At 48.8% G+C, this 13,033-nt stretch overlaps 1 protein-coding gene across 2 annotated transcripts; it reads right to left on the reverse strand.

Moving 5' to 3' along the window:
* Nucleotides 1–2,993: 2,993 nt before the first annotated feature.
* On the reverse strand, nucleotides 2,994–11,923 carry LOC125434361 (RNA helicase Mov10l1-like). Of its 2 annotated transcripts, none has more exons than XM_048499631.1 (8): nucleotides 11,762–11,923; nucleotides 10,415–10,599; nucleotides 9,723–9,888; nucleotides 7,359–7,471; nucleotides 5,813–6,003; nucleotides 5,385–5,525; nucleotides 3,349–3,485; nucleotides 2,994–3,235 (listed from the first exon to the last, which is right to left on the reverse strand). In XM_048499631.1, the coding sequence occupies exons 1-8, from the start codon at nucleotides 11,835–11,837 to the stop codon at nucleotides 3,060–3,062; spliced, it is 1,185 nt and encodes a 394-aa protein (XP_048355588.1). In that variant the 5' UTR covers nucleotides 11,838–11,923; the 3' UTR covers nucleotides 2,994–3,059. The 2 variants fall into 2 exon arrangements, with proteins under 2 accessions (XP_048355588.1, XP_048355589.1); XM_048499632.1 differs by having other exon boundaries at nucleotides 11,816–11,916.
* Nucleotides 11,924–13,033: the final 1,110 nt, after the last annotated feature.

Raw genomic sequence — 13,033 nt, forward strand, 5'->3', positions numbered from 1 at the left:
CACCCCCCCCCCCCCCCACCCCCCCCCCCCCCCACCCCCCCCCCCCCCCACCCCCCCCCCCCCCCACCCCCCCCCCCCCCCACCCCCCCCCCCCCCCACCCCCCCCCCCCCCCACCCCCCCCCCCCCCCACCCCCCCCCCCCCCCACCCCCCCCCCCCCCCACCCCCCCCCCCCCCCACCCCCCCCCCCCCCCACCCCCCCCCCCCCCCACCCCCCCCCCCCCCCACCCCCCCCCCCCCCCACCCCCCCCCCCCCCCACCCCCCCCCCCCCCCACCCCCCCCCCCCCCCACCCCCCCCCCCCCCCACCCCCCCCCCCCCCCACCCCCCCCCCCCCCCACCCCCCCCCCCCCCCACCCCCCCCCCCCCCCACCCCCCCCCCCCCCCACCCCCCCCCCCCCCCACCCCCCCCCCCCCCCACCCCCCCCCCCCCCCACCCCCCCCCCCCCCCACCCCCCCCCCCCCCCACCCCCCCCCCCCCCCACCCCCCCCCCCCCCCACCCCCCCCCCCCCCCACCCCCCCCCCCCCCCACCCCCCCCCCCCCCCACCCCCCCCCCCCCCCACCCCCCCCCCCCCCCACCCCCCCCCCCCCCCACCCCCCCCCCCCCCCACCCCCCCCCCCCCCCACCCCCCCCCCCCCCCACCCCCCCCCCCCCCCACCCCCCCCCCCCCCCACCCCCCCCCCCCCCCACCCCCCCCCCCCCCCACCCCCCCCCCCCCCCACCCCCCCCCCCCCCCACCCCCCCCCCCCCCCACCCCCCCCCCCCCCCACCCCCCCCCCCCCCCACCCCCCCCCCCCCCCACCCCCCCCCCCCCCCACCCCCCCCCCCCCCCACCCCCCCCCCCCCCCACCCCCCCCCCCCCCCACCCCCCCCCCCCCCCACCCCCCCCCCCCCCCACCCCCCCCCCCCCCCACCCCCCCCCCCCCCCACCCCCCCCCCCCCCCACCCCCCCCCCCCCCCACCCCCCCCCCCCCCCACCCCCCCCCCCCCCCACCCCCCCCCCCCCCCACCCCCCCCCCCCCCCACCCCCCCCCCCCCCCACCCCCCCCCCCCCCCACCCCCCCCCCCCCCCACCCCCCCCCCCCCCCACCCCCCCCCCCCCCCACCCCCCCCCCCCCCCACCCCCCCCCCCCCCCACCCCCCCCCCCCCCCACCCCCCCCCCCCCCCACCCCCCCCCCCCCCCACCCCCCCCCCCCCCCACCCCCCCCCCCCCCCACCCCCCCCCCCCCCCACCCCCCCCCCCCCCCACCCCCCCCCCCCCCCACCCCCCCCCCCCCCCACCCCCCCCCCCCCCCACCCCCCCCCCCCCCCACCCCCCCCCCCCCCCACCCCCCCCCCCCCCCACCCCCCCCCCCCCCCACCCCCCCCCCCCCCCACCCCCCCCCCCCCCCACCCCCCCCCCCCCCCACCCCCCCCCCCCCCCACCCCCCCCCCCCCCCACCCCCCCCCCCCCCCACCCCCCCCCCCCCCCACCCCCCCCCCCCCCCACCCCCCCCCCCCCCCACCCCCCCCCCCCCCCACCCCCCCCCCCCCCCACCCCCCCCCCCCCCCACCCCCCCCCCCCCCCACCCCCCCCCCCCCCCACCCCCCCCCCCCCCCACCCCCCCCCCCCCCCACCCCCCCCCCCCCCCACCCCCCCCCCCCCCCACCCCCCCCCCCCCCCACCCCCCCCCCCCCCCACCCCCCCCCCCCCCCACCCCCCCCCCCCCCCACCCCCCCCCCCCCCCACCCCCCCCCCCCCCCACCCCCCCCCCCCCCCACCCCCCCCCCCCCCCACCCCCCCCCCCCCCCATCCCCCCCCCCCCCATATCTCCTCAACTTTCTCTCTAAGTGCATAGCACTTGACTGACCAAACACTGACTCTATCAGTGTTCTACTTCATCATGTGCCTTAGTGATTTTTTAAACTTAAATAATTTATTGTTATTACAATGTAAAGGAACAATTAATTTAACATGTGTATGTAGAACTTATGTATACATTTCTAATGATTCATTTCTACATTAGGTTTCATTACAGTGCTTTCACAACAGCTCTCATAGCCCAATTCTATTGTGGGGTGGGGGAAATGGTCTGTTGGAACTGGCGAGGGCTTGTGCTGACACTTTTCCCTGCCTCCCCCACCCCTTTCAGTAGATAGGGCAAACTAGGAGCTGGGCCCAATCCCCAAAGAGTCCAGGCGGACGTTGGCACAGTTGGGGGTGTTCCCAGGGCTGGAGCTGACTTTAGTCAGCCTCCATCAGCCTTTATATTCAGGAATACTCTGGCACAGCCCTTGGACTTAATCTACCCATTTGGGTGACATAAGTCCATTTTGGGCTATGGAGGGCTTGCAGGCAGCCAGGGAATTTTTAGCATTTTCTGCTCCCTGTGCTGTCAACATGCTCTCTGGATTTGGAACTGTTAGTCTTCTTATCATTTGCCTTTGTTTATCAAAAAAGCTCTTTTAAAAACATTTATTTCTTAAATCTTTCCCTTTTTACTTTAATTCTCATCTTTGCCACAGGCCATATACGTGTAAAAGACATTCCTTTTTTCCTGGAATCTGGATCTTGGTCTGTTACATGTATGATGTTGGACTTGCTATGACACCATATTCTGCCAATTTGTTTTTCCAGTCTTCCAGAGTTTGTCATTTGTCTGCTCTCTACTTTGCTGAAAATATTATTCTTGCTGCTATTACCATATAACAATTCATTATAAATTGTTGTATTGAACAATATATTACCATTGAACAATTCATTATAAATTGTTGTATTGCTTGGTAATATAACTAGCAATAAAGCCCATTGTGTGAGAAAATACAACAGGCTATAGAAAACTGTGACGTGTTTGTATCCGCACGGCCAACCCCTCAGCTCTTTAAAAGGTGAGTCGTCACCAATCAACTGCTAGTCAGACAACTTTAGCCTGGCATTAATTGCTAAAATTATGTCAAATTTGGGCTTTGCACAATTGTGCCTTCAGTGTGTATATTCCACTCTCTTTAGAAGTTTGAGTTCCGGCTACTCATAATGTACTTAACTTGCAAAAAAAATTATACCAATACATAGTACACTTACTTTGCTGTGCATAAAATCACTATGCAAGTCTTTGTACCAGGAGGCAGAGAGATCTCTGTAATGGATCCTGTTTTTCCTTTTATATTTTCTTTTTCTTCTTTTTCATTGCTTAGGTTTCCAGATGTTCCAATAATAGACTTATCTTCATTTCCACTTTTCTTCAGATCTACTTCTACAAAGAGGTATATCAATTTAGGCCAAATCACAAGTTTGACATGCAAGGGCTTCTTATGGGCAGAAGATACACAGCCATTCAATATATTTAAAATGTTAATGCATATTTACTTGGTGTAATGGCTGATGCTAGAGGAGTTGAAGAATTCTTGTGGTCTTCTCTTGGCATTTGAAGACAAAATTGTTTCTCTTTTTCCCAGCCACCTAATTTGCAGCTAATTAAACAGTGTGTTGCTTCTCCTTTATTCCTAAAAAGGGAACACTGAGACGTAAGCTTAAAATTATTTTCAAGATACGAGAGGATCATTCTGTCTCCCTTTCTCCCCCAATCATTTTTACCCATCGTTACAAGTATAAGGTATTAGAGTCACACTTAAACTTGGAGGATTGGAGGAATTCAACCACAGTAACCATGAAGTCTGTCCCAAGCCACCCAAGATATGTCAAAATTTTGGGGAAGTTTCAAATTTGAGCTGATTGTTACACTATATTCTGTATCACCAAAAGAACAAAGTACAATCCTTGGTGCTGCAGCAAAAGTGTACATTTCCACAGTAGAAACTACTTTTGAAAGACTATGAGCAGGCAGGCAAGAAAGTGGTGAGTTGGGGAGGGGGATAGGTTGAGGGCCTAGTTTGGTGTTTGAGCTGGGTGGAGAAGGGGAAAGGAAAAGTTATTGCCAAGCCCAGCAGGAGAGTGGAGGCTTGCTGTGGCCCTCCTGCCGGGCCTAGCTTGGTGTTTGGGCCAAGGGGAGGATGGGGGCAAAGGGAAGGCTATTGCCTGGTGTGGTAGGAACAGTGGCTTGCCGTGGCTTGGGTTGGGGGGGAGGAATGGGAAGGCTACCGCCAGGCCCAGAAGTATAGTGGTGTCTTGCCATGGCTCTCCTGCTGGGCCTGGCTTGATGTTTGGGCTGGGGGGAGGGGAGAAGGTGGGAAGGGCCTGGAGGAAGACTGGCAGAAAGCTTGAGGGAAAGACTGTACAAAAACTACATCTACCAAAATTTCCTCTTCTATAAGGAGGTCCAGGAACTGGCAACAGATGAATTCAGAAATCTCCTGAGATCTTTTGGTGAGACAGAATATAGGCAATACATTAATACAGTACAGGCAGATCATCCCACTAGCTAGAAGATTTTATTTAATTTGACTTTTGCCTCACACCTTTCCCGGCCAGCCAGGCTCAGAGCAGCTTCCAACAGTAACACATATACAATTATACATAATACTTAAAAACCATAACTCCTACTCACGTTTACAACTGTGTTAAGAGTGAATAAAGAACACCTAATCTGGGTTATGTTGGTGATGCTGTGTCATCTTTTGGATATTCCTTTCTACAGGTTTGTGAATGCTAACAAACATATTCAAACATCATGGCAGGGTTAAGCTATAGGCAAGCAAAATCCTGTCTCCTCAAAGAATCTTGTTTTTATTATCACCTCTTAATAACTGTACAAGATGACAAGCCTCCATTGTCCTCTATATTCTGTAACTATCTTTTTGCTTTCAGCCTGACTGGATTTTTGATAATTTGAAAATGCAAGTGGTTAAATATGTTCTCTCTAAATAATAAATTGAAAACTGATTTAAATCCATCATTTGAATTGGTTCTCTTGGTGATGCAAGCTTCTTTGGTGGTGATGGAGCAAAATGTCTGCAAATCAACTTATGGAAACCACATAGGGTTTTCAAAACTATCTAACAAAGGTGGTTTGCCAGTGAATGTCTCTGTATAATGATCCTAAATTTTCTTGGTGGTCTCCAACCAAGGCTGCTTTAGCTTCCAAAATCAGACAAGACTGGACTAACATTAAGACAATGTAAAACCAAAGCCCTTAAAGGCACTTTCAAGACTAACATTTATTCCAGCACGAGCTTTTGTGAGTTAGAGTTCACTTCTTGTACTCTGCCTCTCTCTCTACATAAGCATCACGGTATCTATGCAGGGGTTACTGACAAAAGGTATGCTGTCAGTTTCACTATCCCTCCCATCTTCAAAATATTCATTTCACTAAAATAGACAAATAAATCCAGATGACCCACTATATGTCCACTATGAAAAAGTGCACTATGTTTTAGGTTCAAATCTGGCTTTCTTTGGTTAGTTAAAAGGAGATAGCTAAATAGTAAATTAAGCAAGCAGTTTACTCTATCCAGACTTCCATGCTTTTCTTCTCTCCTAGTAGCAGTATTCCAAAATCGGTTGGTTTTGACACACAGAGTCCTCCTTTGTCCTTCAATAAGTTTTCATATGGCTCACTCAAGTTCACTCCGTTATCAGAAGACGTCCTGTTAAGAAGACAAATTTACAATCTGTGTGGCATTGTCAGACGTTACTCCCAATAAAGCCAAGCTGTTGCCACCAATTACATGTACACTAATTGCCAAGATGCAACTCCAGCAAGAGTTTTAAAATATATAACAAATTAGAAGTAAAGCTTGTTGTGGAAAAAAATGCAATGGGCTCTAGAAAAAAGGGAACTGCAGTCTAATTTCTGTCTCAGCGCACTTGTTTTCTCATCGACAAGAAACTTTTAAAGTACAAATGAGAGCATTCTTTATTAAATTAGATTTACCTATTATTTTCAGTTGGAGTCATGCAAAGCGCTCTCCAAGTACAACATGACTGATTACTCTCCACAACAACCACATTGACCAGATCATGTCTTTTGGGCATATAACCATCAGGAAGTATTAATGAATCCAGAGTGAAAAATACACTGTCATCTATCACACCAATTCTTCCACAAACACTGGAAATCAGAACCTGCAACAATTACAGTTGGCATTAGGTATAATAAAAACTATTAAGAGCAAAAAGCAAAATATTTCTTTACATTATTTGAAGTTACTTGGAGAGTAGAGGCTGAAGTTTAGATTGAAGTTACTTGGAGAGAATATCTTGAAATGTCCAATCATTCTGCATACAGGAAGAATCCTGGCTATGTTCAGCTGCCTCAACAAAAGAGACCAGACAGTGATGGGCATAAACTGATGTGCATATTCTGTTTGCTGGTGTGTATATTCTGTTTCCCTTGCCCTCCCCCCTCCCAGGTGCCAAGTGCAACTAAACACTTCCTGGTCTCACAAGCCTTAACAATCAAACTCTAATTGGTGAAACTATCCAATTGAAGGCAACCGGAAGAACTGAAGATTGATTCTTCCCTCAAATCAACATTCTATATTTTAGCTGTATGTGTAATATGTGTGTGTAGGGAGAAAATGCCAGTTCAAAGAGATATGCAGATGCAAGTGTCTGGTTGAACAGGAGCTCAGTTCAAGAGTTCCAATAGCTGACCCCATGCTCCACAAGTGAGGGAAGCAAGCAAGCATGGCAAAAGCTGTGTTTAAACCCATCACAGGTGAGCCTCCATTGTCTTACAACAGCTGAAAGCCACTGTTTTTGCAAGACCACCATACCTATCCATTGCTTAGTACTGCAACTTGTGTTTTCAGTTGTCTTTTCCTAGAAGTTAACAAAATTAAACTAAATATTAAATTTGCTAAATACTGGTTTAAGACAGATTTCAGGGTACTAGTATAGGTTGCACCAGTGTCAATATATGGAAGAGCATTTCAAATCACTGCAATAAGACAGATGATATGCTTGAACATTACCATGCTTCCTCATTTCTAACCTTGATGGGATTGGGGGCTGGTCTTGGACAACCTTCCACCATGAATTCAAGTGCTCAGTAACTGCCAGAGGGGCATATCATTTGTAAGGTCCTTTAAAACTGAGGGGAGACTGCCGGACACTCAGGTCAACTTGCATCATATGTAGGATAAGCTCAATGCTTTAACATTTAGCGTGAATATAAAACTGACTATAGCAGTCTAAACGTCATGGCTTCCTAGATGGAACACTGGCAACCATAGCCTTGTGGAGGGCAATTTCCTCCCAACAGAAGCCTTCAGTGCTCCCACACTAATGCTGACAGGTTGCCCATAGGAAAGTCAACTACATTTCTTTATGTTTGCCTGGGGATTTGAGAAGCTCAGTTTTTGAAGTTTTACTCTACTACCAGCTCAGGTGTTTCTTAAATGATTTATCTTCACATTACAACCTTTGAGAAAATATTTGTAACCACTCCCCAAAACTAAATGAGGCAATATGCCTACCTTGTCAACTCTCTTATACCTCAAGGGCTTTACAGAAACAGCCTCGCTTTTCAAAGTTCTTGGGTTAATAACATATTCAGCTTGCACCCAATCCCCTTTGTAAGGTTCAAAGTCTTAAAAAATAAAACCAGCACAAGTTACAAAAAGTTTGTGGAAAGTAGGAATAAAAGTCTGCGTCAGTTCTGTCAACGCATAACATGAAAACAAGGCACAGAACAAGATCCAAACATAGTTATAATATTAGGACTAGGATTAATTTTGACGTTGTATCTGATACTGGAAATAAAACTTGAAACAGCAAAATGGAAAATGCCACAAATGTCAACAGTCCAAAAATATTTTATCACACCTAACATGTTACCAGCTATTCAGAGATAAAAATCTTCTCCTCATAGAACTCAGCGACGAGTGCCCACCAGTTAATACGCAGTCTTCAATCAGTACAAAATATTTTAGCTCATTTATTGCCTGGCATGGGTTGCCATGACACATCATCCACAATTTGACATACTGGGCTCAATTCCAAGTGTTGGCTATCACCTATGAAATTCTTTATAACTCAGATCTGAATCAACCCAAAGGACTGGCTTGCCCCTGTATAACATTACGAGGACATTTCTAATGCTTCATTTCCTGCAGAAATTTTCATTTTTAAAGACTCATTGTTCTATGAACTTAATGAATAATATTACCAATATTGACAACACAATATTGGGCAAACTTGGCAGTTTCAAAGTTAGAATTATTTTTTTCAGGTGAACCTTCCTACAAATTGTATACATGTATTGTCGAAGGCTTCCATGGCTGGAATCAGTGAGGTGTTATGTGGTTTCCAGGCAGTATGATCCTCTGAAGATGCCAGCCACAGATGTAGGCGAAACGTCAGGAGAAAATGCTACTAGAATATGGCCATACAGCCCAGAAATCACACAACAACCCAGTGTATACATGTATGTTTTACTGATTTAAAAAATGACACTTTGAACTTACCGTGAAAGTGTGTTCTCTTCAGTGGGGTGAAGTCACCCAGGCTGGTTAGGTCATAACTCCTTTGTTCAGGCAGGTCTATGCAAAGTTTTTGCAAGGGCTCCTGAATGAAGAGGGCTGAACCTCGCCCAGATGTTGCAAAGCCTTGAAAGCTTCCTAGTTTCCTCTACCATTCTTATTTAAACTACACTGGGTGGGTTCAAGACGACGTCACCCAACTGAACAGAAGACCCTTTCACAATAAGTCCAAAATTTCATTCTCCTTCAGAGAGGCTACAGTCATTCAGGCTAGTTATGCACAAAAGTTTCAGACAAAGGAAAAAGCCCAATCCTTAAATAGCAGCTTCCAAAGTCCTACCTTTTACTGCTCCTGGAGCAGCTGTTGTAAGACCCGTCTGCTGAAGGTCACCTTAGCAGATCTGTCTCAGTTCAGTTGGTGATGATGAACAAATGTCAAAAAAAGATAACCAGGTGGCCACTCTACAAACTTTGATGCTCTGTTGGAAAAAGCTGCTGTTATGGCAGCCACCCTGGTTGAATGTGCTGTCACTGGACCTGGAACTTGTGAACACTGAGAACTATAAGCTAGGTGAATACAAAGTTTTACTCATCTAGTGAAGGAAAATTTTGATGCCTTCAACCGCAGTCTATAGTTCTCGAAAGGGCTCTGTCATTTTGACATCTCTATTTACCACTGTTATGACAGCAAGCTCTTGCTCCCTAGGATGACTGGGCTTAGGGCAAAAGGAGGGTAAGCACCATTGTCTGGCTAATATGAAAAAGGGTTCCCACCTTGGGCAAAAAGGAGGGGTGTGTCCTCAACATTACTGATTCCTTTTGGATATCACACAACTTGCTCCTAATGGAAAGAGTCCCCAACTCAGAAACATGTCTGGCTGATGTGGTGGCCACAAAGAACGGCAATTTACAGGAGAGGTGCTTTTTGATGACTTCTTTAGAAGCTCAAATGGGGGACTGGTGAGAGTTTTTAGAACCTTAGGCTCATTCCGCACACGCAAAATAATGCACTTTCAAGCTGCTTTCACAACTGTTTTTGCCATTCTGCACAGCTTCAAAGAGCCCTGAAAGCAGCTTGAAAGTGCATTATTCTGCGTGTGCGGAATGAGCCATAGCCAATCTCTGTCAGAGGACTTATCTATTTCAGTCCCTTCAGAAGCTTCTTTACAAGTCCATGCTTTGAGAAATGGCACGTTGCTCTCTTTTCCAAGGCAGCCGTCAGGCTGCAACTTGCCATGGCAACGGATTTGGCTTTAAACCTAACTTCCAACCCAAGAACAAAAACTCAACAATGCCCTTCAACTAGCCTCCAGAGGATTTAACAATTTTCTAACCAACAATTAGTTAGAAAAAACTAACAATTATTTTCAAGAACCTCCTTCTTGGAAAAGGATGTTGTTTGATTGATGAAGCCACCACATGCAGTAGCAGATGTAATAGTGCCAATCAATGTTTTTGATTCCAAGTCCACATCCAAATGAGGCATGCTGCTACCACATTCCCATTTGTCTGAAACAACATCTACCTGCAAAAGCAAACAAAACCACACTTTGCTACAAGAAATATTCACAGGCAAGATTTCTTAATAAACTGTTTCAGATAGTCCATTATACCACACATGGCTAAAGAATATCCATTTTCCAATGTGCTTCTGTAGTTCTGAGAAATACCTAAATAAAATATAGCTGCCTTCAGATTTGGCTTTTAGAAAAATTACAAGATCATTAACTATGAGCAAAGAAAAATCAACTTGATAAATATACCTACACCCACCCCCATCCTCACTGTGGGAGGAAACTAAAAACTGAATCAAACTATCTATACTTTATCTGAACCCAAAACCTCAATTAACATCCCCCCCCCGCATACATACACAGAAAAAATGAGTTTTTTATCACAAAATCAGGGAGAAACAACATAAACATGACACAGGTGGTATCAGATGTTACTTACTCTGAAGAGAAATGGAAGTTATGGGCATAGAAACCTGAAGACATTTTTCAGAAAAGTAACAAAAACTCAATCAAATTTTGTACTCGTTTGTATCATACCCTGATGGCCTTTAATCCATTAGTGGTTTTACCCTCTTCAACAAGAGCTATGACTCTTTGTCCAACTTGCAATAGCGCATTTCCCATCACAGCGTCACTGGTGAAACAAATCAAATCATCTATCATCCCAAAATCTTGGCAATATCTTGTTACAACACCTTCTACTCTTTTTATTTCTTTACCACCTAAAAAAAGAGAAAAGTTTTATATCAGTGCAAACAGAAATTACTGTATTTGCTGTGGGGACAGAACTATTTCAAGCAACACCATGTTAGTACACTTTAGCCTAACACAGTGGCAGTATCTGACTACAAATAAAAGACGGAATCTATGAAAAACAGTGAAAATACTACAAAACCACATAGTAAGAGACACAAACCTTTTCATATCCTTTAAGTAAGATGAAATTCCTGAATTTCTGAGTCATCTATAATAAGACATCGCGCAGTTAAATTAATCTTGCCTGGACAATTGCTGGCCGACCTCTGTTATGTATGTTCTCTATTAAAAGGAAAGGAATACCCTGTCCCGCAGCTTCCTAACCAGCACTCAAGAAATAATTCCAAACAGTAACAAAAACTCATTCAGCTCCTGTGGGGTCCCTACACTGTAATATTCACAGAAGTTTAGTTCTTAGAAATTCACTGTTTACTATCAGCTACCAGTAAACACCTCATAACAAAGGCCTATAATAAAATTTGAACACAATTAAACAACCAGCAGGATTCGTGACCAAGAAATGTCAGAAGCCTAAAATGTCAAGGAGTTCTTAAGAGTGCCTTTTCGGCAGCCAAAAGCCACTAAACCTAAAACTAATCTACCCCAGATTGACTGAAGGCCTTCTTTATAAACCAACATGTCTAATTTCCAAAGACATGAAAGCAACAAACCGTGTTAAGATGAGCCAATATTTACAAGCAACCAAAAGTTTGGTTTGTCTTACTAGTGGATACGGCAGAGAAAGAATAAGCTCAAGAATAATGATAATACTGCATAACCATAAAGATCTCAGAAGAGTGTGTAAACCCTAAAAAAAAGAATTAGAAAGCCGATGTCTCTTTGGTACAGATCTCTCAAGAACTCACAGCGTCCCATTTGGCGTGGCCCAGACTTCATATAAACAGGTAATACGGAAGCTTGTCAATACTTAATAGCGAGGAAAAAGTCCCACCGAATCTTTCCCCAGTGAACAAATCTTAAAACACAAGCAAAAGCAAAAGCTGAGGAAGAATTCAACTGGGGAAGCTTCGTCAGGGTCACACTTGGACAAGGAAAACTCATTTTCTTCTATCGGCCTTCCTAGTAACGACCCCCACCCACCCACCCTGGGTGGACATTTGAGCCGACCTCTGGCCGCCAGGGGCTCTTCAAGGTCGGCCTTTCGCCAGAAGAATGCAAGACCTTTAGACAAGAACCCGAACATCGTCACAGGCCTCTTCCAGGGAGAGCGCCCCAAGGCAACCGACTCCAGGATCCTTCCTCCTCCGTTCACCGAAACAATCTCCCAAAGTGGCCCCAGCTCGTGCTTAAGGAAGCCACGCCCCTGAAGAACCTGGTGGCGCGGGTTTCTAAGCACGCGGCTCGAAGCAGGACGAGCCGCGCAAGCGCAGTCGGGAGCTGAGGCGGTTTCTATGCGTGCTGATGGCGATCGCTGAATTGTCCTTATTGGCGCTTGTCTGTCCTTTTCCCTCATGCGTTACGCTGCTACTTCCGAAATTAAGAGGCGCCTAATCCCCTTTTGTACCTTATTTAATGCAAAATTAATCAAAACACTATATCGTGTTTTAATCCGAAGCAGGGCGGTTTATGAGTTTATCCTCACCTCTATTTTGACCCCATGACGACCTTATGAGGTGCGCTGAGGGGGGGGCGGGTATGACGGAGTTTTTAAAATAGGTTTTGCCAACCTGGGAGTGGGACTTGATCATGTCCTGACAGGGACCTGGTAGGACGGGATAAAAACCGAACGGGCGTTAAATGAATTAGAGGACCACAAAAAACAATAGCATCCATTAGACACACTCCAGAATTACAATCTAGGGCAGGGGTCGGGAACCTTTTCCCCTCAAAGAACCATTTGGCTCACCCTCCCCCGCTCACCCCCCCCACTCGCTCGCACGTCCCCCCTCCGCCCACTTGCTTGCTCGCGCCCCCTCGCCCGCTCACCCCCCCCCCGCGCCTGCAGAGCAGGCGAAGATGGGTCCGGCGGCTCGGCCTGGCCGGCCGCCGGGAAAGCACCCACCTCGCAATGAGCGAGGCGGGCAGCAGGCAAAGCCCGCGGCCCGGCCTGGCTGGCCGTGGGCGAGGGATGCGCCCACCCTGCTGCTTGCAGGGTGGGTGAAGATGGGACCGGCGGCTCGGCCTGGCCGCCCGCCGGGAAAACGCCCTCCTCGCAATGAACGAGGCGGGCAGGAGGCAAATTGTAATTTGTTTAGTGCCCATTCCGGGCCGCTCCATGCCTTTTTTTGCTGTTCCAGAGGCATTTCCCAGGAAAGAGGTAATAAATACACATTCTCTCCATGTTTTTGTTCTAGATTGTAGTTCTGGAGTGAATCTAATGCATGCCACTGTGTTTGGGTTTTTTTGTGTGATCCCCTAATTTGTTTAATGCCTGTTCTG

This window comes from Sphaerodactylus townsendi, linkage group LG06, assembly GCF_021028975.2.
Source record: "Sphaerodactylus townsendi isolate TG3544 linkage group LG06, MPM_Stown_v2.3, whole genome shotgun sequence".
Classification (NCBI taxonomy): domain Eukaryota; kingdom Metazoa; phylum Chordata; class Lepidosauria; order Squamata; family Sphaerodactylidae; genus Sphaerodactylus; species Sphaerodactylus townsendi.